General features: G+C 33.6%; 2 protein-coding genes across 2 annotated transcripts in view; both read right to left on the minus strand.

Moving 5' to 3' along the window:
* Positions 1–22,776, minus strand: LOC106674279 (SEC14-like protein 2). The gene is made up of 10 exons (XM_014406911.2): positions 22,651–22,776; positions 3,092–3,164; positions 2,983–3,026; positions 2,718–2,920; positions 2,536–2,660; positions 2,382–2,462; positions 1,755–1,954; positions 783–931; positions 572–726; positions 1–504 (listed from the first exon to the last, which is right to left on the minus strand). The coding sequence occupies exons 1-10, from the start codon at positions 22,708–22,710 to the stop codon at positions 377–379; spliced, it is 1,218 nt and encodes a 405-aa protein (XP_014262397.1). The 5' UTR covers positions 22,711–22,776; the 3' UTR covers positions 1–376.
* Positions 22,772–24,789, minus strand: part of LOC106674312 (heparan sulfate glucosamine 3-O-sulfotransferase 1) — a 47,671-nt gene continuing 45,653 nt past the window's right edge. The window contains exon 6 of the mRNA XM_024225961.1: positions 22,772–22,850. Coding sequence (XP_024081729.1) covers positions 22,836–22,850 — 15 coding nt within the window. The 3' untranslated portion in view covers positions 22,772–22,835. The remainder of the gene's footprint in view (positions 22,851–24,789) is intronic.

Raw genomic sequence — 24,789 nt, forward strand, 5'->3', positions numbered from 1 at the left:
TTATAAAAACAACAATGCACATAGACAGATACATATATACATACAAACATATTTAGCTAAATAAGACTAATATTATATATTCTAGGCGGTCAATCTTAGTTATCACTAGATATTTATTTTCACACTTGGCGTATATTCATTTTTGCTCACGAATGAAACAACAGTTGAATATTTGTTTAAATATTCTAAGTTAATATTTATTTAGGGGATAGCATTATAACAATAATATAACAAATATGTAAATTTTAACTAATAGAAGATTGACTCTTGAGCAAAACTAAATTCTCTGTCCATTAGTTAATTTTTTTTTAAACAATATTTTGTAATCACAGCCTATGACAGTAGGTTATCAAATAATTTAAACAATATTCATCCATTAGTTTTCCACTAATGAACTATTATTAACATTAATCAAGTCTTTAGACAGAGGTGGTGTGATTGAAATGCTGTAATGAAGTTTTTTGTTCCTCAAGAAGCTGTAGCTGTTGTCGAATACGACCACATCTGGAAAAATAAAATCATAATATTGTATAAAATATAATATTGTTTATAAAGGACAATGTAAAGTTACATGTGCCAAGCACTTGACATTGAAAGAACCCTTCTTCTTCCGTCTGATGTGACGTGACCCTGTGTGGCGGGATTTCGACCACTTCTTCACCACTCGTGTTGTCCCTTCTCAGTATGCCGAATTTGATGTCATGACCATCCGAATAAAAGGCCCATCTGAAAAGATGATGGACGTGACTTGAAATAAGCAGTGCCAGTGAAATTGACATTACCTGATGAAAGATCCCATCTCCTTGACTTCATAATTGAGAAACAGTTTGTCTCGTTTTTTAACTGTGGTCACTATGTATTCTTCATTTTTATCCTCGTGGACTTTATTACGCAGATAATAGGATTTTGGAATTTTTCCTCCAGGATGTATCTGGGAACAAATAGATTTTAAAGAAGCCATATACAATTATTTTGTAATTTAAGTTTTAAATAATGATAGTATGAAGTTGGCCTAGCAAAAAAAAAGTAAATATAGTTTTTTTAGAGCCAGTTACATTATATATAAAAAAGGGCCAGGGGCAATGGTGGGAACCCACAATCATAGGGACTACGAGCAGAGAGTCTATCACACTAACCAATTGGCTACCATGGTCCCCAGAGTACATATTATACATACTATATTAATTACATACTTAGGATAGTCTACATTTCTGACTCTCTAATCTGATTATCAGAAACAATTATCAGACCTGGGTTTTTCAGATTTAAAAAAGTCATCTGATATTATTTTCAGTTGGGAAGTGTGAGGTCATCCACCTTTGACTTTTACTGTGAACTGATTGTGAGCAGAATGGTAAAATATGGTGAAGAATTAATAACAACCATCCATGTGATCAAGGGTGTCGAGTGCCCTTCATTTTATACTAAGAAATTTTATTTGCTGTTTTCCACACTCTCCAATGGATATGGATAGAGTATTGATCAGTCATTCAATGAGCATGCAGGAAAGGCAGCATTGCTTTTCTACTTTAGCATTTGAAATTTTTTTTAACAGTTTGGCAAATATCTAAATGGAGGTGTAAATGAAAACCATGAGATGAACTATAAAAAAGTTCACAATTCTCCACTCCCAAGAGCTAAACTTGATCAGGGGTTTTGTTTTTTACCCCAGACACTGGCCCACCTCAGGAGACACTCCCTAAGCAGACCATTTGAGAAATCAGACTTAAAAGTATCTAGGTTTTTTTAAATACCCTTGAAGGACATGCTGGATCTCCGTCAGGATCGCACTGAGTTCCACCGTAGATCTGTGGCAGTTGATCTGGGTCCACATTGCTGAGTATGGCCGCTTTCCATTTATTCTTGTCAGTTTTATAAATGTTGATTTTGCTTAGTGTGTAATCATTCAGGAAAGCCTTGACGACGGAAAATCCAAGGAAAAACATACTTGGCACTGAAAATTGAAGTAAAATATAAATAAATAAAAACTTATAAATTGTTCTGCCCCATTTTAGAGAGCATATATGGGATAAATGGGTCATAAACATTCTTGAGTAATGTTACAAGGTAAGTTCACACTATTGTTCAACTTGTAGTCCCTATTGTTTTCCACATTCTGGGTTCTCTATTCTTGTTATACAAGGATAAGTAAAAATAATAATAGCAGATCAGGATACATTTCATTATAATTTCAACAATGTTTGCATAATTGCAATGACTTAAATTATACTAATTATTTTATGTGAAGAATTTATTTAAACTATCAACTTTGCTAATGAATATTTTGAAAATATAGTGAAACTGTTCATTTAATATATTACAAAATCAGGTAGACAATATAAAAAATATGTTTTGTTAACTACTAGCATAAAATAAAATACCATTGATGATGTAACATGCTTTCAAGATTTCTGGATAATTTGCCTCATACAATTGAATAAGGGTGATGACTGCTTCTGCCGCTGAAAGATTAACATGGATAAATGCAGATTTGATTCTTTTTAGATTAATTCTCTTGATTAAAATTGTAATTACCTGGCCTCCATGCATATTGTTTAATATTAAATCCTGTTAAATCCAGGATGGCTACTATTTTGCTTGCTTCTATGCCATGCTTTGACATCTGTTCTCTTGCCAACTGCAAGTGGCTTTCGAGGGTCCTTCCAAGAGATAAGATTTATAAATTATAATGGTATGCTTTATTATTCTGTACTTACTTTAATGCCATCTTGATGAAGTCAGTTTTGGAGACGGACAGGAGTATCCCTTGGATGTCGATTCCGGCAAAGGGCAAGATGAAAATTGGAGCACCATCCTTATCAAACCCTGATATACCACTTGGATAATAATATCTGAAGATTTCAGGCGTGGGCCAGTCTTGAATAGTATCTGCCCCCCAATCTTTCCTCCATTTCAATGACTAAAAAATTTTTTGTGAGAAATCAGTAGAGGAAGGAGTAGAAAATACAAAATAAAACTCACATTCCTAAGCATTTTCTCAGCAGCGACAGGGTCAAAATTTCGGGCTACAATGTTAAAATGGAAATAATTCAATTAATAATTAACAAAAAACAAATTGAATCAATCTTACCTCTCAGCCATCTAAGAATGAAATGATCATCATGATAAGGCAACGTCAGACAATCAGCTACATTTCGCCTCATCTGGAGTAATAATTATCTTGTTACAGAAGTAATTTAAATTAAAAAAGGAATTTATGAACTTTGTCAAGTAAATCACTTAAAAATGGACAGAACAAGCATTTAACATTTAATTGTTAGCATTTATAACCACTGGATATGTAAAAAAGCTGATGCATCTGACCGACAAAAACAGTGAGGATAGGAAATTAATTAAAATACAACTATAATTTTGTGAATCCTTAAAATTAATCAAAATGTCAAATGATTATTGAGTTCTGGCTTTTTCAGTCAACATAAATTGAACTAGCAATTTGATCCTACTCGATCAACTTGTTCTGCATATCCTCTTGTATGTTTCAGCAGTCTGTCCCATTACGCAGGCACACTGAAGTTGGCCAATTTCTGAAACACACCTGACATACCAACCTAGTGTGGATAAGCAGACAAAGATGATTGACAAGGATCAAATTGGAGGTTTATCACCCCAGAGACCACACATGGAAAGTTCACAATACTTTGAACTATTCAATATTATTTCCAGTCACCCAAATCCAGCATTTTGCCATTTTTAGGTGTTGCCCAAGGATGGAACCTAGGTGAAGCCATTCCTTTCAGTTATGAATATTCCTCACTTAAATTAGTGAAATGGTGACACAAACACATCTGGCCGTCAAAACAATGATCTGAGACGATACAGGTTCTCATCAATAAATATTTCACAATATTCTAGTTATATGAATTATAAATAAATTTTTATTAAATACTCTTAAACCATACTATTTTTTGAAAAAGCTTTTCACATCGGTCACTTCTTTTGTGATCTGACAATTGTATGAATAAGTTAAAATGTTATATGTGTTCAAGCATGAAATGTATTAAGCTTTAATATCATTGAATTTTCATTTAACATTAAGAAATTGTTAAAAAATATATAAACTTATAAAAATTGATTGGAGAGAAAGAAAAATACTCAATTCTTGTCAAGCTTTTGAGGAATTTATTCTTTTTCTTTCTTTCAAATTCGCCTTAAACCCGGTTTTTTATGTATCTTTATGCATTTTTTATGTAATGTAACACTATTAAGGATATGAATCACATAAAGATAATGTATTCGCACTATACAACATTTCTTGGGGACTTTTTTTTCTAAGTTCTACTTTCATTTCCAGGCTAGGGTTGTGCAACAGAAAGGATTGGCAAAGATCATCATAGTTGAGAAAATACAGCTTAAATGACCAGGGCTTTAATTTTTGATGTCACCGTTTAAAGATAGCAGAAAAGATATTGAATATCATCAAACAACGCATCATCAGAACCTAATTGATTTAATCTATTAATCATTAAAAAAAATTAATTTGGACTAAAAACATTGTATTGAGTAATTTAACAATTATATAAAGTATAAATAAAAAAGAATATACATGTATAAAAAGTTATAATATAATTGCTGATTAATTAATTAAAACTATTCATTAAAACAATAATTTCAAGTAAAAACATTGTATTGAATAATTTAACCATTATATGAAATATAAATAAAAATAATAGACAAATATAAAAATTTATAATATAAATGTTATTTGTTCAAGATAATATTAGTTAATACAATTTTTTTAAATTAGGCCACGATGTAATATATTCCAAAAGCTTGACAAGGAAAAACGATCTTTGCGAGGCTTGGTCACCTAAACTGGATCTTTTTTACTCCTGTCTTAATCGTAGGTTGATCTGCTATTATTTTCTTTAGGAGTTGGTGAAAGCGACGATCGATAAAACGAGGCTAAATACCCATTTTTTTATTTAAAGGAATCGCTTTAAAAAATATAAAATAAGTGCAAGATTTTATACATAAGTTGAAATGTCAGTAAAAAAAGGAAATCCTTGATCGACTTGTTTGCCTTGAATGACCAGAGTGCATACAGTCAAATTCAAAACGTTCGCGTTTTTAAGAAGAAAAGATTTGTATTTTAATTTCAATGGAATGGTCGATATTGGAAAGTTTTTTAGTGTTTTAGTGTTTAAGTAGTCAAGTGAAACTTTTGAAAAGTAAAGAGTGATAGAGAGCAATAAAAAAAGTCTTTTTTTTATTAATTGTAATCAATTTTCATCCTTATAAGTTGCAGTTTATTTTTGTGCTTTGAGAACCAACAGAATGGAGAAACAGCTTGAGTCCGGTGAATCTAACGTGGAAATCGACCGATCACGAATAAATGGCCCTTCCAACTTCCTGAGGTGAAAATATTGGCGAGTGAAAGCTCTTTACAGACAATGAGCCGTATCAAAAACTGAGTCACCGTTTTTCTCCCCTTCGTGTTAAAAATATGCACTAATAATTTTAATGTTTTTTGTTTCAAACGATACAACTTTCGACGATGAAAATCAGGACATCTGTCTTTTCCTTCCTCCCCCCCCGAAGATCGCAACTAAACCTGCACCGCTCAGATAAACCTAATTAATTTGCCATTATAATTTACAATTAGATCATAAGAGACTTTCTTAATAACGGATGCGGAAAAGATCAGCTGGGCTTACACTCGCGAATCAGAGTGTGAAGCTTATGCCAAAACGTAACTGGCTCAGAAATTACTTCTGTAGCATTGTTAAATGTTACAAACATCTTCTGGGATAATCCTTAATTAAACTGAAGAAGTAGATCGATAAATAAAATAACGAGAATATTTCAGACTCCATGTAAAATACAAGATGGTAATTTTCGTCAATTAAATTTCTTTTGTTTTCAACTGCCAGACAATATAGCAGATTAATTTTTTTTACATAATAATTTAAAAACAAAACGCCAACTATTTTGATTCCGAATCCTCTATGAAATTTGAACAATCATTAGCACAGTTGTGATTGGATGAGGAAAGGAATCCAGTTCATCGGTAAACGGCACGTCCACTTTGTCCTAAAAGGAAGAACAGTTTATTGACATTCCGTAGGACCCAGTCCCCTGACACCGTGATACATGAATCAAGCAGGACTGGGCGAGCCTTTAAATCCCTTGAATCACATAGACAGCACGGGAGAAAATGGAGAAAATGTTATTCCGCTCACACTGAGTCCTAGGACATTTCTAAGGTCGAATTTACAAAATTTGTTTTAAAAAAATGTGTATCTTAACTTTGTACTCATAATATTTTCTATCTCTGGCAAAAAGATCAGGAGAGAGTGAAAATCAATAGCCAAAATACATATTTAAAAATAAATTAGACAAAATAAATTATTTTGCCATTTCAAAACACATTCTTTAAGGATCTCATACACGGTCTCAAATCCGCAAGTCTTCACAGTCTTCGACGTTGCAATAAACATTTCACGGTATGTCGGTTTTCGGCAGAACTTTCACCAATTATTCAGGAAGCCGATAGACATGAGTTCAGTTTCCCAACGTCAAACAGGATTTAACGCAATCTGGGATCAAAACTATCTATCGAACAAAAGTGTGATTTAAGTTTTTAACTGGGTTGTTCAATTAAACAAAAAATATCACAGACTAATTAAATATTATAACGGCAAAAGAAACACATAGAAAATAGAATAATGAAGGCGTTTATAGTATAAGAAGTACAATAATAATCAAGTAAAAACCACACAAACAAGCACACACACATACACACCACACACAAGATAATAAGATCTCTAAATAAATTTAACTACCAAGGAAAACCTGGTTTCTTTTAAGCTAAATATTCTTCATTGGAAAAGCATTGTCTATCTCACCGTGGACTAATCATTATAAATACTAATACATCTACTACTACTACTACTTTTTTTTTAATCGTCTCATTCAACATTAATATATAATATTTTGTTTTTTTGGTACCTTTTTTCAACATTAAATTGAAGGCCCCATTAACTTCTGTTTTCTTCCTGATTTTAAATTATAGTTTCCCTTAGTTGCACGATTTTCGGAGTACGGCTTTAACAGGCGGGGTTAATAATGGTTCATTTGGCCCCTCGATTGGTCCTGAACTTTACATGAAATCCAATTGTAATCTGGTGATATTCTAACAAAAAGATCGATATATCGCCTCTTTGAAAGGTAAATTCACAAAAACAGAAATTTATTTTTAATTCCTGTCTGTTTTAGCTAAATGGGATGGACAATCCCACAAAAATTTCCCTTCACGAATCAATTGATATATGTACTATAAAAAACGTTTTTGTTATAAGAAAAACCAACGCTGATTGTAAATTTTTGGTTAGGAAGGATTCGAGAACAAATTGGATTTGAAGGTTCATATGGATTGTAAGGTTGAATAGGAAGTGTGGATCTTGGACAATAGTTCGAATGAAATTGGACCGGAGAGACTGGATTCTTTAAACTTAGAACCTCATTTCCGTAAGTCCAGATTGATTATTGTCTTCTTGAGTAGTTCGTCTGTTTAGTTTTTTTGAGTCGAGTGTGTGAGTTCGAAGGAAAACTTTTGCCGAAGTAAAGATCCAAATAGCTGACGTGGAAAGGGACAGTCTTGCAGTAGGTTGATAGGTTGAGGTGATAAGAAGAAGGCTGCCTTACGGAACACCCGCGTCGACAAAGCGACTTTGTAAATTAAAATGTTGTCGGACAGTTATGATTTTAGGATGAAGTGACGAGTGAACGGATGCCATTGACCTTCCAGAGCAAGCCCGGGCGACATACTTGATCGAAGGCTTGCTTAACATCAAGCACCCGAGCAGCCTCCTTCAAGCGAGGATGCAATAAAGTCTACCATCCTGTGGATTGATGGGATGGAACGACACTGGAAATTTCAAACATGGGTGTTTCAGGAGTTTTTCAGATATTTTGCCAAGTAATGGCAGCAAACTGATGGTAAGATAGGGGGATGTTAAGAATGTTTTGAGGTTTTGGAATGGATTTTATGATTGATAATTTTCATTGGATTGGAAGGTTAGGAAAATGGTGCTAAAAAAATTATAGCTTTTTTAGGAAGATTTTGGAGGATTGATTGATTTGATTAAACCTAAAAGTTCTATATTGTGTTCATACTGTATAATTTCATATTAATATCTTACATGGTACCAAAACCTTTTTGGAAATAATTTTCTGATCTTACACAAATGTACTGACGTAGAAATGTGTGGTGTTGGGCACTCTCAACACGACAGACAAGAATGACACATCTACACGGAAAACAGTCACTTTGAGCGCTGAAGATGATCTCAATAAAGAAAGAAAATGTTTTTCTAAAACCTACGTCACACAAGACCGCATCACACGATCTCCGAATAATCAAGTACTGACGTGGATGCAAATTTTTATGTTTCTTTATAAATGTCATAACATCATCAACTGAAAGATATTCCTTTTGAAGGAAAGGCAATTGAAGCTTCAGTACGGGGGACTGTGCTAGAAAGTATCAAGTGGATTGCTCTTTATTTATTGGATTGCATAAAGAACATAGATTATGTCAGCCAGGATTTATAATTGAGATTCAGCGCCTCACCCCGAACTTCGAAAATAATCTCTTTATATTCTGCTGAGAAATTTTTATTAATGTAGCTAACATTATAATTTAAACATCTGTAAAGTTCGTGAAAGTTGGCACTTCTTGCGAGCCCTTCAAACTCCCAAACTCTTTTCTCAATCATGATTAGATCTGAAGTTTAGTATAGAACAAGTGTACACTTAGATGTTTATAATTTGCCTACTTCTGTACAGTCATTTATGATTTGAACGCTTCCTTCCTCCGCCCTTCCTAGACACCATGATTTTTGTATTTTCTAAATTGACGCTAAGGTTCCACTTTCCACTATATCTCTTAACCTTCTTATCATGAGCAGTGAAACTCTGTCTTAACGGCCCACCAATAATTGCTTCCGGATGGTCCCAGGGCAAATAATAGAGGGCTCAGTGTACATCCCTGCTTGACCTCCTTTCTAGTAAAAAATCTAAAAGTCAGACCATTTTATTTATGCTACACTGCAGCTTGTTGGAGTATAAGGATTGGATAAGTTGAAGATTGGCACGCTTGATCTTGAAAATAGGTCTCAGAATGATGATTTGTGTTTTGCAGTCAGTTTGGATCGTTTGTTCAGCAGTCTTTTGAGTAGTTTGTGGCGTCTGTTGAGTTTTTGTCTTGTAAGACGATTGTCGGTTCGATGTCGTTTGTCAATGCATAGCCAATGTAGTGACACGTTAACTTGTGGGAAAAGAGACCATGCAGTGGTTGTCCTTTTCGCAAGATTTTTGGGGGTTTGCAGTTTCTTTAGGAGAGCAAAGTATGGAGGTATCATCCGCAAAGGTCGTAAGGATAATTTCGGAAAAAATTCGGAATGTCTGTGGTGCATACTGCGAACAGGATGGGCCCTAAGAAACTTCCTTAAGGAGTGATGGTCTTGAAGATTACGAAGGTCAAGTAAGGACTACCGAATCTGGGTTTGTTGAATCCCTGTGGAATGTGTGCGATAGCCGTCTGATATAGAGGAGCCACTGATTGAATGAGTTGAAAGTTCTGGTGGTTAAGTAGGCTAATTTTAAATTTAATTTTAATTTATTTTGCCGTTTTGAATGGTTCTGGCAGTTTGCTTGGTGCGAAACTATAACATTGTTTCGGAGATTTTGGTGGATTTTTGTCGTGATAAGGTCAAAACTGTCGGATTATTTTACTGGGAGGTGACTGATGATTTGACCTATGATGGAGTGAAGGGTTTAGGGGAGCAGTTATTGTCCTCCAGTCTAGTTACTGTTCAATGCCGGAGCACTTCCTTCAAGGGAGGATATAATGAAGACTGGTACTGTTGAATGGTAGAGGGTTGTGATGGGATGAGATTGGAGCTTTCAATTCTGTGGAATAGGTGTTTCTGGAGGAGTTTTTCAAGGATTCCGGCAAGTAATGGCGGCAAACTGATGAACCGTTGGGCGATCCTAAGGTTTTTTAGGTTTGGGAAGTAGGTAGTTCTAAGTACTAAGTTGTAAATGGTGTTAAGGAAAATTATAACCTTTTTAGAAAGAATTTGGAGCATGTTGGTATGTACTGTCAAAACTGGCGGATTTTTGCTGATGATGATTTTTTTCTTTGATGGAGTGTAGGGTATAGAGTAGGAAAGAGTGGTAAAGGGCAATCTAGATAGATTCATTTAGTTGGTCTAGATGAATAATTTTTAAAGTTGTCCTTAACTGGCAGCTTATGAGGTTCAATTAACCAGTGATTAACGTTGCTGAGCTTTTACACAAAGTCCAGTTGTCTTGGATCATTAATCTGACGAAATAAAAAAACGATATATTTGGTCTTTAAATCGTTCTGGCAGTCGAGTGGCCCGTAATCTAAGAAGATATTATGCGAAATTTTACAAAGGCTTGGCAAAAAAAATTGACACTGCTAACTGAGCAATGACTGATTTGATTGTGTAAATTACACTATATGTTATGGCGTGATTATACCATATCTGTCTGCCGATGGTTAGCCCAAATCCGTTATTCCTCAATATCGCGTCAACTCGGTACGCACTTGTGTCGTACGTACGGCCAAAACACGGGCAAGATAAATTACGGTCTTCGCCACTAATAACATACACTAGTCTGAGAGCGGAAAAGGTAATCTTTTAACAATACTAACTCGTACTTTAAAAAATAAAACAAAAAAACTAGAGCTCTACTAAACGATTTCTCGCCCGAAAGCAGAAAGAAATAACCCAAGGTTATTACAGATTTATAAAAAAATAATAATCGTATTTATATTGCAAAATTGCACCCAAGATTCTCGTTCAATTTAAACAATTAATAAATAAAAAATTATTAATGGTAGGTGATATAGAGCAAGAACCACTCAACTTAAAAGGGTGGCCTCTTTTAAGCCCTCTCAAGGGACTTTCACAGGATGTCAGGGTTTTCTTATCCGAAAAAACTCAGAGAATCTTACATTACACTAAATATGTGACCCATAAAAATAAAGGCAAAATTTTTCTATAACATTTCAAGCTAATTAAATAGTCAAAATATTTACGTTTTAAACAAGCAAATTTATGTTATAAAATTAAATTGACCCTCCATCGGAGAAGTTTCCCTTTGAAAGTCTCCTTCAAGGAAAAGATTTTTCCACCGTCCAATTTTCTTCTTAAAGATTCACTCACGAAATTAAACTATTCAAATCTTCTGAATAGTTCAGAGTTTCACTTTTATACAAAGCATAACAAAAGAGTTCTGAGAAACACATAATAAATAGTTAAATTCTTCAGAACATGTCTGACTCTCGAATAAAATCATTAGTTCAAAATAAAAATAACGTAGGTTAATAATTTAATGCTTAATTAAAGTCTCAAAGCTCAACGTTGAATAACTCCTCTTTAATTACGTTTCCTGATTTTAAATTATAGTTTCCCTTGATGATTTTCGGAGTACGGCTTTAACAGGCGGTTAATAATGGTTCATTTGACTTACGTTTGATTGGTCCTGAACTTTACATGAAATACAGTTGTAATCTGGTGATATTCTAACAAAAAGATCGATATATCGCCTCTTTGAAAGATAAATTCACAAAAACAGAAATTTAATTTTAATTCCTGTCTGTTTTAGCTAAATGGGATGGACAACCCAACAGAAATCTTTCAATGAATCAATGTACCATAAAAGACGTTATTCAGTTTTTTTAATTATAAGAAAGTTTTTTAATTACATGAAAAACCAAAGCTGATTGTAAATTTTTGGTGGGGAAGGATGTGAACAGGGTGTGCTGAAAATACAAAAATATATGGAGTGTTTACTCAATAAACAATGGATCCATGCATACTGCCTTTCGGAACACCCGAGTCGTCCTGGACTTCGAACATTAAAGTGCTATCGGACAGTTATGATTTTAGGATGACGTGACGAATGAATGATTGCCCTTGACATTCCACAGCAAGCCCGGGCGATATACTTGATCGAAGGCTTGCCTAATGTCTAGGAAAGCATCCGAGCAGTTTTCCTTTAAGGGAGGATGCAATAAAGTCTACCACCCTGTGGCCATATTGAATGAGGGTTGTCGCCTGAACTGATGGGATGCCTATGATAGCTTTCAAGGACGGGGAATAGATGTTTCATGAGGTGTTTTTCAAATATTTTGCCAAGTAATGGCAGCAACTGATGGTACTATCCGACGTACGTTTCGGAATGGGTTGTATGATTTATAATGTTCATCGGATTGAAAAGTAGATGGTAAAAATGGTGTTAAAATAGATAGCTTTTTAGGAAGATTTCGGAGCATGTTTGTTGTGATCAGGTCAAAACCGCTGGGTTTTTTTACTGGACCGTGATCAATGAGGATTTGACCTCTGATGGAGTAAGGGCTTAGGGGAAGGAGAGGGTGGTAAAGGCAGTCTAGGCCCTATTCATTGCGTCCATCGTGTCTGGTATTGCTTAGGTCTGAGGTTACGTCAAATAGTAAGTTGCAACTTGAGAGGCTTTTTCTTCATTAGAAGTGGCCCAAGTGATGTCTTCACGATGATGAAGAGAAGGAACGAATTTATACGAAAGGATTATATTTGGCGCAGTCCATTTTAGATTATAGATTCATGAAGTTGGCCTTAAAGACTGCTTATTAAGTACAGGTAACCCGTGATCCTTGCCAAACTTTAGACGAATTCCAGTCCTAATCTAGTAAAATTCTAATAAATGATAGATAAAAAATCTCTTTTAAAAGGTTAAATCGCGAAAACATAAATGTCCTTTTAATTCTTGTTTCTTTGAGCTAAGTGACAGGCCAAATTAAAACAAAATTCTTCAAATTTATCCGATAAATACACTATAATAAGCCCTATTTCAGATAATCTGTCAGAATTAGTATAGTAAAACCAATCACCTTGGACCAAAAGTAAAGCCATAATGAAAATAATTACAAATAAATACAAAAAATTACATCTATGACACACTTTTTTTCTAGGTTACTATGTTACTCTTCTGATATTTAACCTTTGTCTTTACAGATTTTAGCCATTTGATAGTTATACAATCGTTATCTGTGAAACATTTAAACGAGGCTGCCGAAATTGACAATTACTGTCGTAGCCTTGACCCATGTTCATTATGACGCGAGATGACGGTGCCAGGATAGATTAACGAAAAATAATTGGCTAATAAAAGAACGCCTGTAATGAATACAATGGGGATTTTTGTTTTGGTCATTTTTTAAACATGCAACTCGCTTATTTTTAAGTTTAAATTATTGAAAACTGACGATATTTGTATGTCAGCCCACGAACCCATACGTCAAAAGTCCATTCCAACCATTTTACAAACATAGGAGTGTTTCTGAGATAAAATGTGATAATATTTAACGTATTTAGATATATAATAACAATGCCGATAGGGATGGTAAATATTGAATGTTGTTATAAGGCGATAAATATTCCGTTGAAGATATAACCAGATTCAAAGTTAGTACAAATAGAAAAAATTGATAATTTTTAATCTCTCAAACGATAAATATTAATTCCCTGTTTCAAAGAAAATTCCGTAACATTTTCCTTCTTTTTGGTTCAAATTGCGTTACGAGACACGAGAGAATAACAGATGACGCAAAGAAACAAAAGGAGAATAACAATATAAAATTAATTAAGTAACCAACCCCGCTCATCTTTCGACTTCCAAATAGCCCCTTCTTGAAAGACTACTCGCAAAGTCCGTAGTCGTCCAGACATCCACTTTGAAACTTAAACAATGTAAAAAAAAAAATCAAACTACTTTATTAAAAGAGCCCCTGAAGATGGTCCATATTAAACCGAAACGCGTCTAACGAAATAAATGGCTATTGTGGAAACGACTTCAATTCATACCATCTTATTTTGGAGTTCCACAAATTCAGGATGGACTCCATCAAAAAATAGAATGAATTATTGTTTCTTTAAGTTTGTATTATCTAATAAAATTTTCTTAATTATTTTTTGTTTTACATTTGGAATAAGGTTCTTAATATAATTATTAACTATTGGTTATCATAGATCCTAATTAATTTATATCTACTATAACCTGTTACTAGTTTTGTAGAATAAGAAAAAAGTTAATATTTCAATTAAATTACTTCAAAAAGCTGTAGTTGTACAACGATCATCTTCAAAAGATAAATTAAAGGTTCATTAAAGGTTTCTATATTATATCTCAAGCAGCTAAGCTTCGGCTATGTGCGACCTTGGCCCCTATAGACCTTAAACCATGGGAAGTGGCAGAAATCTATAAAACTCTCAGGTCCTCGATACGACGCAGAAGAAATTATGTAGAGCCGTGAGACTTATTTTAAGATAAAAATCAGTTAGGGCGTAAAAAACCACAATTGTATGTACATCGTTTGATCCCGGTCAATATCAGGGCGAGTAGTTAAAGTACCAATTGGCGAACTTGTTATTGCGGGAACCAATAGCCGGAAACGCTGGCAATTCGGTAACATCTTATCCATACTGGGCCATGATTTTGACAGCTTCTTGTCATTATATGTAGTTGAGAACCGCAGGAATTGAAAACCGATAGTCCAGTTGGTTCGGAAGTATCTGAGCATTACGTGGATTCGATTGACATGCGTTGGATATAACAGAAAGAATTTTACTTATATCTCAATTTTTTAAACAAAAAAATAATAATGATCCAAAACGTCTCGAATCTAGAATTTTACAAAATTGGACGTCTTTAAAACATTAAAACAAACGTTGCAACGAGTGTGCAGATAGGAAGGCAAGGGGAGAGAGAGAGAGAGAGAGAGAGAGAGAGAGAGAGAGAGAGAGAGAGAGAGAGAGTGAGAAGAGAGAGAGAAAAATATAATAAAAGATGCATACGTATAGAAAGTGAGAGGGCTGGAGAGAGAGAGACACACACACACACACACACACACACACAGACAGACTGAGAGATTGAGAGGGAGAGAAAGATAAAATCAAAAACAGGAAAGAAATACAATAAAAAAAGAAAATAAGGAGAAAGATGAAAAGTAATAAAGAAACAATAAAAGAGAGAGAGAGAGTGTGTGCCAGGTAAAGCAGTCAGAGGAAATTAAAAAGGAGGGAAAGAAAAAGAAATAAAACCAGAAAATAAAGAGAAAAATACAAGAAAAAGGGATTGAGAGAGAAAGAGAGAAACAGAAAAATGAAAGAAAGAGAGAGAGAGAGAGTGAGAGAGAGAGAGAGAGAGTTTATAAAAAGAAAATTATTTTTTTTAAATACTGGTCTTGTATCTAACTCTTCATTTTTTCCTCACAATTTGTGAGATTATTTTCTTGATTCACACAATTAATATATCTATAAACATTTATCTGCCTCTGATATCTTTAACGTGTTTTTAACGTGGTCCGCGATAACAGCGCAAATAAATTTCAACTACTAGACCACGACCTTCCATTTGTGGAGTAAGTCGTTTTATTAAACTAAACAACTAAAAACCTTCCTAATTGGCGTAACAAACCTTAGCCAATTATTCGGTGAACAGTTCTGCCAAGTAGGAAACGTCCTGGTGTAAAGGAAGAGAATTGGAAGTGTTTTAATCGAATTCTTGTAAGACATCACTGGATTTAATACGCCCCACGTGGCTTTTAGGATACCCGAGTCCTTTATCGTAAACATAGCCTTTTTAAACAGATAAGCTCTTGGTCTGAAAGGTTTAAGGTAAAACCAGTTCGCAATGTCGCGTCATTTACGAAGCTTTCAAAGCTTACCCACTATTCCCTAACTGGGGCTTGAAAACAACAGAAAACTATTGTCAGAGCAGCGTAAAAATTCTACCTTAAAAGCAGACTTCTTTGACAAATTATATTGTCACAACGAAAATTGTTAAAATATTTTTTAATAAATCGGTGTTAAAATTTCCCTACAAAAAGTTATTTGGATTAGGCTAAACCTTGTAAAAGAGGAAGAAATTATGAAAAATGTTTACTAGTTAATGAAGACAACACACACTTTAAAATTAAAATATTTATGTTGTCCAAACTATCAGCAAAATGAAATATGGATTACAAAATCGAGGAAGTAAAATCGTCTACAAACACACTGATATGTCCTATTGTTGCTGGTTTTACTATGGAACGCAGACATTTTTTCGGTTGATCAGGTTATAAGCAGGTCTGAGAGGCGAGTCCTCGTCACCTTGCATATATGCGAAGCTGCCAAGACCAAAAATGAACGAAGGATAGAGAAATCGACCACTGAAAATCTATAAGAACCAGCTAACACAGGATTTTAAGTTACTTATAATCTCTCAGACCACAACGCAATATCTCACCAAAAATAAAATGGTAGATATTTCTTGATATTATGGATAATTTTTCAGTTGCAAGGAATTGATCGCAGACAGACAGACACGGAACTGAATTTGTTCAGAAAGATCTGAAACGCAAAATGCGAATGGAAATACTCACCTAAGTAGAAAGGTTTTTCATATTGATTTAATTGTGATACCAACGTCTAAATACAATGTTTTATATTCAAAGCCTCAAATCTCCAGCCTTTTCTAATTGAACACACGTTAATTGTAACGTGATATGAAATCATTAAATCTCTCTAACCCAGAATAATTTTTACGTTTTATATTTTACGGACGGTGCTTTTGTTCTGTTTTCTTTGTACTGGTTTTGTCTAACTTGTCTTCTGAAATCTCTATTTTTTGTATTTCCTCAGGGAAACAAATTTCATCAACACTGACCAACATCTTGAGGGTTTATTTCTTTAACAATAAGATTTGATATTTTTCTTGATTTTTTGACAATTCGTGTAAAAATAACCCGAAAACAGACTTTTATCATCGACAGCAGATTTTTATCATTGCGTTCAATAAGACACCATAGTGTGTCGTTTACTCTTGCTCTCTCGAGGTCGAGAAATTGCGATTTTGCAATGAAACCGTCGTCTTTCTTGTGGGATTTACGCTCAGCTCGTTGAACCAATTGAAAAACATAGTGGCACACTGAGAAAGTTCTTTTAATGAGAGATAGCGAGATTTCTTCAGGCTGTAATGGTATAATTCAAAGTTTGCTTAACACGCCTTTTAATATAAAAGGATGCTTTCTAAAACCACTGCTAGCACATATTGAGATTTTTTAAAAATTCTGCTTTGATATCATCAATGTGGCGTAAACAATTTTAAATAATTTAAACTTAAACGAGCTTTCAAACTTTCAAACCTATTATCGAATAGATTACTAAGTACTTAATTTATGATTTTTAGCCAATTATTTTGTTGTAATTTTTTTTTCATTTCTCCCATGTATTATGCTTTGGTCAGATGCCTTTCAGCGTTTCAAAATAGTTAATTGTATCTGCGACAGAGAATCAAATTAAAAGAACAAGAAATAGCTAAAACGCTTAAAAATGTGAGATTTTCTCCTGTGGTCTGCGGGGTGATGAACCTGTAATTTAATGTTCAGGCATTTCAGCATTTCGCCATCTTCAGTGGGTAATAGAAATCAGAGAGACCTAAAGAAATAGACGAATCAGCGAGGAAATTCAGAAAAAATTATATTTAACGACCAAATTATAGCTTTAAAATTTGTTTACTATATGAATAAACTAGTCCTCCTTGTAAACAAATGTAATCTTGTAATTTTATTATGATTACCAAGATAACCAATATTTTGGTCATTTGGTCAGCGGAAAATGACGGACCAGAATCGTCTAGAAACATTTCAAAAATCTTTCGTGCTCTTTTAAACAAACTTTTGACTTTTTAAATAATAAACTAACGTGACTAGATTAACTAAAATAAACTATTTATGTAGATTTTGGCCACATATGAACCAGAATCTTCTGGAAACGACCAAAAATATTTCGTGCTTTTTCACACAAACCTATAACTTTTTAAAAAACAAACTAACGTAAGATTAACTAAAATAAATTATTTATGCAGATTTCGACCATTTAGCGATTTCCTATTAAATTCTTTGCAGCGTTCAGCGAGAAAAGGCCAGATCGCCTAGATACGTTTACAAATTATTTCGTGCTATTTCAAACAAACCTTTAACATTTATTAAAAATAAACTAATGTTTGTTTATCTAAAATAAATTCTTTCTGTAGATTTTGGTAATTTGGCGATTTTCTATTTACTTCTATGCAGCATACAGCGAGAATCGATGGACCAGAATCGTCTAGAAAAGTTCAAAAATGTATTATTTCAAACAAGTTTTGACTTTTTTAAATAAACTAAAGTCAAATAAAGTGAAATAAATGGTTTAAATAGTGACAAAAGCGTACCAGAATTAACTCGAAACGAGCAAAAATGTGCTCATTCTTTCCAACGGAAGATTAAAATATATACAGCTTTACTCCTACATGTACTTGTTTAAGTTTAACGCATAAATTAAAATAATATTTACCAGACAATATGTTGAACTTCTGATCTATTACTTTTTAGAAAGATAGTTGCAGACAACAAGACTGATTTGTTCCAAATCACAAGTTACCATCCTAGCCCCCTTATTTGTCGTATACAAGTAACCAATGTGGTTCCCTTCGCAACATTTGCTAGACTTCCTCTCTGTGTACAACTATACATCCACAAACCGACGGCAAATGGCAACCTAGATCGCCCAAACTGGACAGAATATCATATATTAAAACCTACATGGAAGGTACACAACTCAAAAAAAACAATGCTACCATAATACCACGGTTTCAAAATAAAGCACTATGCAAAATGGTAGATGCTTCTTGGGATGAATAGTGCCATTCTAAGAGACCCGAACATCCCGCACCTTGACAATGATGTCACATGGTTTACAATTACAAACATTACATTTTCAAAGCCACCCGAGCACCAAGGTCACTAACCAGCTACACAGTTAGCACGTTGTAAGACGACTGAAGAGAGACACGTTTGAGTTAGTTTTTAAAGGTTATGAGGTTGTCAGCTAGTTAAATTATGAGTTACTAATGAGTGGGCTTAAATTTATTTATTATTAATATATTTATTAGTCAGTGTATATTAACAAATGGTCGCATATGAACAGTTTTAATACAGTAAAACAGTTTTAAAACAAATATATTTAAAAAAATAAACAAAATAAAAGAAAGACACCAATCATTGAAACACCTGGAATGTCGCAAAGAATCTTAACATTATTCCGTGGATGTCCGTTGATGTGTGTTCAAACATAAAGCAACATCAGGTGGACAAGATCTTGCGGGACGATCAAAATTCCTGTATCCTTTCTGACCTATCAGGCTTTATTTACTAAAATAATGCGAACTTTTTATGATCGGTGGTTGTTCACAAAAAAATTAAACTATTCTAACTTTAAATTTTTCAATAGGAATTTTGAAAAATTGAGAGTTGGGTTGTGTAGTAATTTTGTGTCCCCTGGCTCTTTTATCTGTGGATTATTTGAAAATCTTATCAGCCTATGATTAACCCTTGCGCTACAATGATTCACAATTGAGGAATGATTTTTTACAATTCTCCAATCCATCGTTAATTTGCTTTTGTCCCATCTTGTTTTGCATTCGTTGGATGGAAATTTTACAAAGATCCTTTAGACCAAGTGAGGACGATTTGGAATTTACGCCTTTCATTTACAAAGCAGAATAAAAAAATTGTAATTGATCAAAAGATCCGGGCTTTTCTAATAAGTAATGCAATCATAGTTTAAAAAGTGAAAAATCCAAGGTCATCTAGGATTTTTGGTTTTTCCGGTCAAAATTAGATTGGAATATTGGTTAACCATGCTGCCAGAAAAATATGAGAATTTTAGAAAATTGAAGTTTACTAAAGAAATTCTCACAAAGTATGCAGTCTGGACTTAAATATATTTACTTTTTTAAAAATAACTCAGTGTTTTATTTATCAGAAAGAAAGTAAAAGTACAACTGACACCAAAATTGAAAACGAAAACATTCGAAGGTGAAATAATGACCGAGATGCGAATATCCAACGACATTGGGATTGAAGGTGACTTAGGAACGAGGGCCGACTTTATTGCATTTTCATTTTTCATGCAATCTCAACAGGTTCTCCTATTAATTATTAAAACTAGGGAAATCGTAGATTGAAATTTCATGAAAGGTCCGATACGGACGACTCGTACGACTTGGCACGTTCTTTCTTTCATGGCCTATTTCCCCGCTTGCTCAACAGACTCATAATTTGGACTGTATGGAATTGATTGACAATGAGTGCAAATAAACCAACACAGAAAATGCTTATAAAAACGCTTTCCGGGAAAAAATAATGATTGGTTATTTTTGCACTTTTCTTCTAGGTCTCGACGAGATTATAGAGGTCAAAGTGTCTAAGACTCGTGCACCGAAGAATAAATTTATATTTTATCATTTGTTGTCATGTTTATCAACAGGAAAATTAATCTGTGATTACCAGACTTGTAAATACTTTAAGCTCGTTAGCGATTTGGAGGTCTGAAGTAATTGCTTGTACAATTAAACGAAACAGGAAAATAAAAGAATGGAAAGTTTCGGTGAGGCCGACGTGTGAAATATTACTACTATGTATTTTAGATAAAGTTTTAGACGAAACTAACATTCACATTAACGTTTTATTTCATTATTTATAAGAGGAAATTTGCAGTTTCCTGAGAGGAAAATATGATAAAACGTATCTGACGATACGAGTTGTTTCTGTGCAAACAGACCTAGTGGAGTTGAGATAATAATTGAGCTTAATTAGCAAATTATGTTGCCAGACGATAGGTTACATACCGAATTAAATCATATCCTACTAAATATAATCGCTCTATCAGAAAACAAATTCCATCTTAAAGTAAAACTTCTAAATGTGCTGTCTAAAATTACCAATGTAGAATTCATTTCTTACATACTTTTTTTAATATTATTATTGCATATATTATAATCGTGCGCGCAAGAAAGGAGTTGATAGCGAAAGGGAGATAACGTTAAACGTGAAAAGAAATTATGATTGAGAAATAAAGAAATTGACAGAGAGATTTGTGAGATAATAATATTGTGTCGGTGTGTGAGAATTTAGAATGATCTTCTTTGTCATTATGTCATTTGTATTCGTGTGATATTTTAGATTTTTTTTCACTTGTGAATATTTGTGTTGTGCTATTTTTATGTGGTGTAATTCTCTGTAATATCACTTATGCCACATCTATTTGTTCGTTTGTGTACGCATTTTAATTTTTTATGGTGCTTCATTATTTTTTTAGTAATACTTGGCTTATGTGTACACGTATTTGAGTAACGTGCTTAATTTGTGCTATGTTACTTTTAGGCGAGATGTTTCATTGCGGTTTGCATGTTTGGGTGAATTTCAATGTGACATAATTCTTTTGATTTTTGTGATTTTCTGCTCCTTTCTTTGTGTGTGATATGTGTCCTTATTTATGTTTAGTGTGTGTATATGACTTTTAAATGAAGCTGGTGTCAACTAATTTATAATTAATGTGAAGGTCAAGGCTTTTCCAAAAAGCAACGGAAGCAAGCACTTAGAAACTTGAAATGCCAAGATTATTGTATATGCAGGCTTTTCGTTTTTCCGGACAAAATGAGATCCTAAGCAATGTGCCTAATTTATATTTTCTGTGTAAATAAGGACTTAGTTTTTTGGTTGTTTATGGGCATTTGTGATGAGTTTATATTTGTAGGATATTTATTTTCTGAATCTCAGTGTGGTGTGATTCTGAGATTTTTTTGATTTTTGACGTACGTGATTTTCTGCTCGTTTCTTTGTGTGTGGGTGTTTATTAAAGAGGAAGAGAGAAAGAGAGAGAGAGAGAGAGAGAGAGAGAGAGAGAGAGAGAGAGTGTGTGTGTGTGTGTGAATTGCTTCGTTCTTCTTTATTATGTATCGTTGTATAATTATTTTTTCCTTCTATTTATTGTGGGGGTGTTTTTTCTATATGTGTATGCTCCTCATTTCACATTTGTATGTGATGCCTTTGATGTGGGTATTTTTTTGTTTCTTTGTGTTAGATGGTACTGTCTGTGAAGATTTTGTTTGTTAGTTTGGTTGTGTGTGATAAATATCGTTTATATTTAGTGTATGTGTGCATTTAAGATCGCAAAGAGATTGAGAGAGAGTAAGTGAGTGTGGAGGGAGAAAGAGAAAGAGAAAGAGAAAGAGAAAGAGAGAGAGAGAGAGAGAGAGAGAGAGAGAGAGAGAGAGAGAGAGAGATTGTAGAAAGAGTTTTTAGGGGTTTTATGAAAGGAGAAAAATAATACCTATATGAGAGGAAAAAGAGACAGACATGGTATATTTTTATGTGAAGGAAGAAAAAGGCAAAGCACAACGAGGACCTCTGGGGAAGAATTCAAGACCTGACAGTGTTGAACGAATTTCCCAAAGTGGAAAATCTGCTACTTTATATAAGAAAAATGTATAATACCAAAACGGGACGGAGCAGATTCAAAGTATAAACTATGTGTGTGTTAAAAATAAAATTCTGTGTTTATCCAAGCGTGGCATGTTTTGCCAATTTAAACCCGTAGTTACGTTACTGGCTAAATGCAGACTTTTGATCGTCCTGATCGTTTATTTATTCAAGAATTCCATGTTTATCCGCGTTAAACGATTTTATTTTTTCAACATCAGTACAAAACAGTCAAAGTTTTACAAATATTTCATTGTGGGTAAATGTGTCACCTTCATGAGTGCGAATCGCTGATCGTCCGTGAGGCCAAGGTTCGTCTGAGCTCTCGACATATCCACACAGTTGTACGTTTGAACCAAACTGAAAAGGAACGCGGAGAGTTGGCTTTCCACTCTTCGGCACCTCCTTCTCCTTGCCCAAGGACGTCCACCTGGATCCCCTCCAGTCGATAACACCATCATGGTTCGTTCCCCTGCCGGTCAGAAGCATCGAATACTTTCATGAAAAATTATATGGAAACGGTTCTTAACCGATTAATCCGCGACCGGTCGACTCCTTGCAAAATATCCCTGAGGAAGGAAGGAAGGAAGAAACAAGACTGCATAAGCTATATTTCATAAATGTGCCTATAATTTTTTTTTAATATCCCTGAGAAAGGAAGGAAGAAACAAGACAGCATAAACTATATTTCATAAATGTGCCTATAATTTTTTTTCAATATCCTTGAGGAAAGAAGGAAGAAACAAGACGGCATAAGCTATATTTCATAAATGTGCCTATAAAATTGTTGCTTTTTTTCCCAAAACAATCCATAAAAATTATACTTTGAAATAAATATAATAAACCGCCAAGTAAACCTTAAAAAACAATTTAATGCATGATTTTGTTGGTCCTTACTGGTTTTCTGTTGTCATTTTAGTGTTTGTTAGGTTATTATTTTTTTTTATGAGGATTTACAACAGCAGATGCCATATAAACTGTCGAGGTGTAGGTGTTTTAGAAAAAAAGGCCATTTGTAAGTACAATATATCCAGCGGTTCTGCATTCGAGCCCTGGACCTTTACCTTACAGTGATGAGGTCAACGCCAAACGTTTCGGCCTCCGACGCCCTTTTCAACTCTTATAATACATTGGTTAAAATCTCTTAAATATCATGACATAAAGAAACACTCTAATCCTCATATTTTAATATAATCATTGGAATAATGTTTAATTATATAATTAATTTTTTAATGAAAAATCAACTGTTTATTTTAATTCAGAGTTCGTCTTCTGGTTCGTCGGACAATCGAATTCTTGTTTTTAAAACTTCTGAAAAATAAATAAAGGCAGGATCAAGAGGAAGAAATTGGACAATTCATACTTTTCAAACATATATTATTGTACAAACAAATTTCTTGTTACATTAATATATGTTTCATATGTATTCTATGACTAATAAATCTGTGACATTTCCAAACAATTGTCATAACCCACTAAAAATGAACAATTCAACGGAAAATATATTTGTCTAATAACAATACTATACATTTACTTACTATTTTTCTTTCCGTTACATAATGAGGTAAAACTGAAAATTTCAACATGTATTCTTACCCTGTGGTGTTGTTGGATTTATTCGTAAAATTATTTATAAAACACTTAAAATTTATTTATTATTGCCTCTTTGTATGGCTATTTTATTTATTCTTTACATTTTTTTTTGTTGAAAGAAATTTTACCATCCTAATTATTTAAAATGAAGTACAAATTGTACAATTCTTATAAACTCTGCAATAAATTCATAAACTTTTTTAATAAATGTTACATATGTACAAATTAACACATTCACGAACATGACAAGCATGTAACTAACGTGTAATTTTTTAACATCTAAAATTTGTGCACAGATTAATGTATTTCCTCCCAAGCGTATGAGCCACTAGTTAACCTGATGCTACATAAAATAAAAATAAAAAATAATACAAATTTAAAATTGAGATCGAGATATTGTGATAGGGAGTGTCAAATATCTGAATCTTGAGTGATAAATTTCAATTTTCAATTGGTGTTCATTTAATGTTTTTGGATTATGCTTGACAAAAAAGGGAACAACATAGGAATTTCTCTAAGCATTAACTACAAGTTTTCTTGACATTTAAACTCAATGTTTAAACAATTTCCTATCGAAATTGGGTAGGAATAATACACCGAAACAACATCCATTACTCAAACAACATAATTACATTACTGGGAAACATACAAAAGTGATGAACTGTTGGAGAAATAAATTTTCAATCACAGTTTACTAAAATATGAGCCACTAAAACCTGACGTTTTGTTAAAATGTCACTTTATTAGTTAAAAAGACATTTTGAATAATTTTGCCTTTGAATAGCCATAGACTTTTATAGAAGAGAAATAGCTAAGTC

Source organism: Cimex lectularius, unplaced genomic scaffold, assembly GCF_000648675.2.
Source record: "Cimex lectularius strain Harlan isolate CLEC.00 unplaced genomic scaffold, Clec_2.1 scaffold63, whole genome shotgun sequence".
Taxonomy (NCBI): Eukaryota; Metazoa; Arthropoda; class Insecta; order Hemiptera; family Cimicidae; genus Cimex; species Cimex lectularius.